Below are 3071 nucleotides of genomic sequence, written 5' to 3'. Positions count from 1 at the left end.
GGCTGGCTCTTTATACCGAGGGTCTCTGTTCAAATGTTACCTCTAAGAGACCACTTCCTTTTCTAAACCAATCCATTCCCAACAGGGTCCTTGCTCTCAGCTACCCTCTGTCCTCTTACTCACTTCCTTTTCTTCACACTATTTATCCCAACTTAAAATCACAATTATTTTTTATTTAGTTTACATGTTGGCCTTTCATACTATAAGTTCCATGATCACAGAGATTACGTTAGCCCCTGGCAAAGCAGACCATGGGTAAACACGTACTGAGTAAATCAATATCACAACACTAGCCGGTTTTAGCTATTCTCTGGTCTTCAAGTCTCGTTTCACTGAAATCTACCCCTCCCAGGCTGTGATCAGGTCACTTTCTTAAATGCTTTCATGGGTCTCTCTTCCCACCTAATTAAGAAAGAACACACAGGGCCCTCCGTGACAAGGGCCCTGAGCTCAGAGATGAAGCAGCATATAAACCAGACCATGAGGGGCGCTGGGGGGAGGGGGGGTTCAGTCGGTTACGCATCTGACTCTTGACCTTGGCTCAGGTCATGGTCTCACGGTTGGTGATTTGAGCCCCTCATCACATGGGTTCTGTGCTGACAGTGCAGAGCCTGCTTGGGATTCTCTCTCTCTCTCCCCTGCTTGGGCTCACTCTCTCTCAAAAAATAAGTAAACTTAAAAAAAAAAAAAAAACTTGTTACTAATATTTAAAAATACAAAATAGACTGTGAACGAGGAGACTGTTTACCAAGGAAAAACGAAGGCGTTACCACTCAGCAGCTCAAAAGCACAATGCTTTCCAGGAGAGTCACTTCTGGTGTGAGGGCCTCGGTGTGTGGAAACAGAAACATCAGCTGGAAGCACATGGTGAAGTTTCACAGACGACATTAAGGAATGAGGATCTGACGCACACAAGACGGTACCATCTTAGAAAGTTTATAGGCACGGGAATGGTATGCTCCGCTTAGTGTTTTAGAAATAAAAAGACAACAGTGAGAAGAACAGACTGGACAGGAAGAGAAACAGACACCCATCAGAAGGCTGCCTGATGTGAGACAGACCGCAGTCCGAGGCACAGGCTAGGACCACAGCGGGGCAGACGGGGACGGAAAGGAGGAGGTCAGGTTCAAGGAGACCACACTCAACACTCTGCTCGATACAAATGTAACGGTACCTGGGCAAGAAGTTTCCTACACTGTGGCTATGAGCTTCCACCAAAGACACAGCCCCAGATCACTCCTTATTCCTCCGCAGCCCCGTACACGTCACCAGACGGAGGCGCCACTCTACTAGGTCTGTCTCTCACAGACTAAGCGGTGCCCCTTGAAGGCAGGGAGGGTGTCATAGCCATGTCTTCAGCATCCAAGACTGTGCCTGGTACTCAGTCTCTGTGAGTGAGTGAAGGAGCAAGTACGATACTTTACAACTAAGGCAGGACTTGAAAACTAGACAGGCTTTGGGCCCAAAAAGGCCATTCCGGGCAAGCACAATGATATGGGCAAGAAGGGACGGTAAACTTGGGAAACAGAAACACTGCCTTCAATCAAGAAGGGACGATGCTGGGGCGCCTGGGTGGCTTAGTCGGTTAAGCGTCCGACTTTCGCTTAGGTCATGATCTCGCGGTTCATGGGTTCGAGCCTCGCGTCGGGCTCTGTGCTGACTGCCAGCTTGGAGCCTGGAGCCTGTTTCAGTCTGTGACTCCCTCTCTGACCCTCCCCTGCTCACGCTGTCTCTCTCTCTCTCTCCTAGAAATTAAAGAAAAAAAAAAAGGGGGACGATGTTGGACCCCTTGGTCCAGCCTTGGACAAGCCATGCTTATCTCCGGCCTGGAACATTCTCCCTGTCCATCCTACCCCATTCTATGAGGTCACCCCTTCATTTAATGAGGGTTTCTGCTCAAATACCACCTCCCCAGAAGCTTCCTGGGACCCGCCCACCTAAAATCCTATAGCACACTCTTCATTCCTCGCTTTGTAAACTTTTCCTCTACTGTTTTTCCTCTCAGCAGGTTGAAGAGATCTTTTAACAATTTTCTTATATTAGGATCGGCTCACTTTAATTTCAAATCAAGTCCGTCCGTTAATTATGGAGATCAAAACCCACAGAATACGGGAGATGGGCTGTTTACAGTGAAATCTGAAAAGAAGACAAAGTGCTGCCCCTTCTAAGACCTGTCACTGCAGTTCCTCCAATACACCTGGAAGCCACAGAGAGCCGGACGCCCCCAGAGGCAGGCAGGTAAGGACTGTACACCCCTTAATGGTGAAGGCTCGAGGAATGGGGCACCAATCCAGAAGGAAAATAATCGGAATTCAACTAGTTAACCTTGAGGAACTCGGGGGAAATGGGTTCTCAACGGAAGGTATTAGCACAGAACGAAGAGACACACTTTAGTTTTATGCCTCTTTAAACAAATGGTTTCCACAAAGCTCACTTCATAGGACACCGCCGACCAGACGCAGGCTCATGTGGGCGAAAGAGCGCAGGGGAGTCCTGTCCGAGCCTGGGGACACGCGCAGCCGTGTGCTCCGGGCTGCACGCTCCGTGCCCACGGGAAAACCGAAAAGCCAGTGAACTGGCTGCACAAATTCAAGCCAGATATTCTGGCGAGCGGGGCAAAGGCGGTCGGTGCGGCTTCACTGCACTTAGGTAAAACAAAACAACAACTACGGGACCTGGGGCCCCAAGACTCACATCTGGGACGGCCGAGGAACAGGATGGGGGAGAGGAATGCACACGCAAATTAAAGTCACCCTCGGGTCCCCACCCCTAGTCCCCACCTACTCAGCGTCGGGGTCCGCCCGCTTCAGCGCACCGGGCGCGGGCGCCTCACCTGCAGGCTTGTCTGCGGCCATCTTCCCGCCCCAGCTCGGGTTCTACCCCCAGGTGGCGTCGCCTCGACTCCGGATGCCGAACTGGCCACGGTCCTGGATCTCGGAGAACGACTGTGCGCCCACCGCGGCTCAGGGCCCCTGAGTTCCGGCCTGGGGAGTGGGCAGACGGCGGGCTGAGGAAGTGACGAAGACTACTTCGCGTCGTCTAGCAACCGGAGACAGCGTCTCCACCCTCCC

At 51.5% G+C, this 3071-nt stretch overlaps 1 protein-coding gene across 2 annotated transcripts in view; it reads right to left on the bottom strand.

Moving 5' to 3' along the window:
• Nucleotides 1–3065, bottom strand: part of CNOT10 (CCR4-NOT transcription complex subunit 10) — a 65301-nt gene extending 62236 nt beyond the window's left edge. For both annotated transcript variants that reach the window (XM_077754277.1, XM_077754278.1), the window contains exon 1: nucleotides 2834–3065. In XM_077754277.1, coding sequence (XP_077610403.1) covers nucleotides 2834–2855 — 22 coding nt within the window. In that variant the 5' untranslated portion in view covers nucleotides 2856–3065. The remainder of the gene's footprint in view (nucleotides 1–2833) is intronic.
• Nucleotides 3066–3071: the final 6 nt, after the last annotated feature.

The sequence above is a fragment of the Crocuta crocuta genome, unplaced genomic scaffold (assembly GCF_008692635.1).
Source record: "Crocuta crocuta isolate KB4526 unplaced genomic scaffold, BGI_CrCroc_1.0 scaffold70, whole genome shotgun sequence".
Lineage (NCBI taxonomy): Eukaryota > Metazoa > Chordata > Mammalia > Carnivora > Hyaenidae > Crocuta > Crocuta crocuta.
The sequence above is the reverse complement of the archived record's forward strand: the minus strand, read 5'-3'. Positions and strand labels throughout refer to the sequence as shown.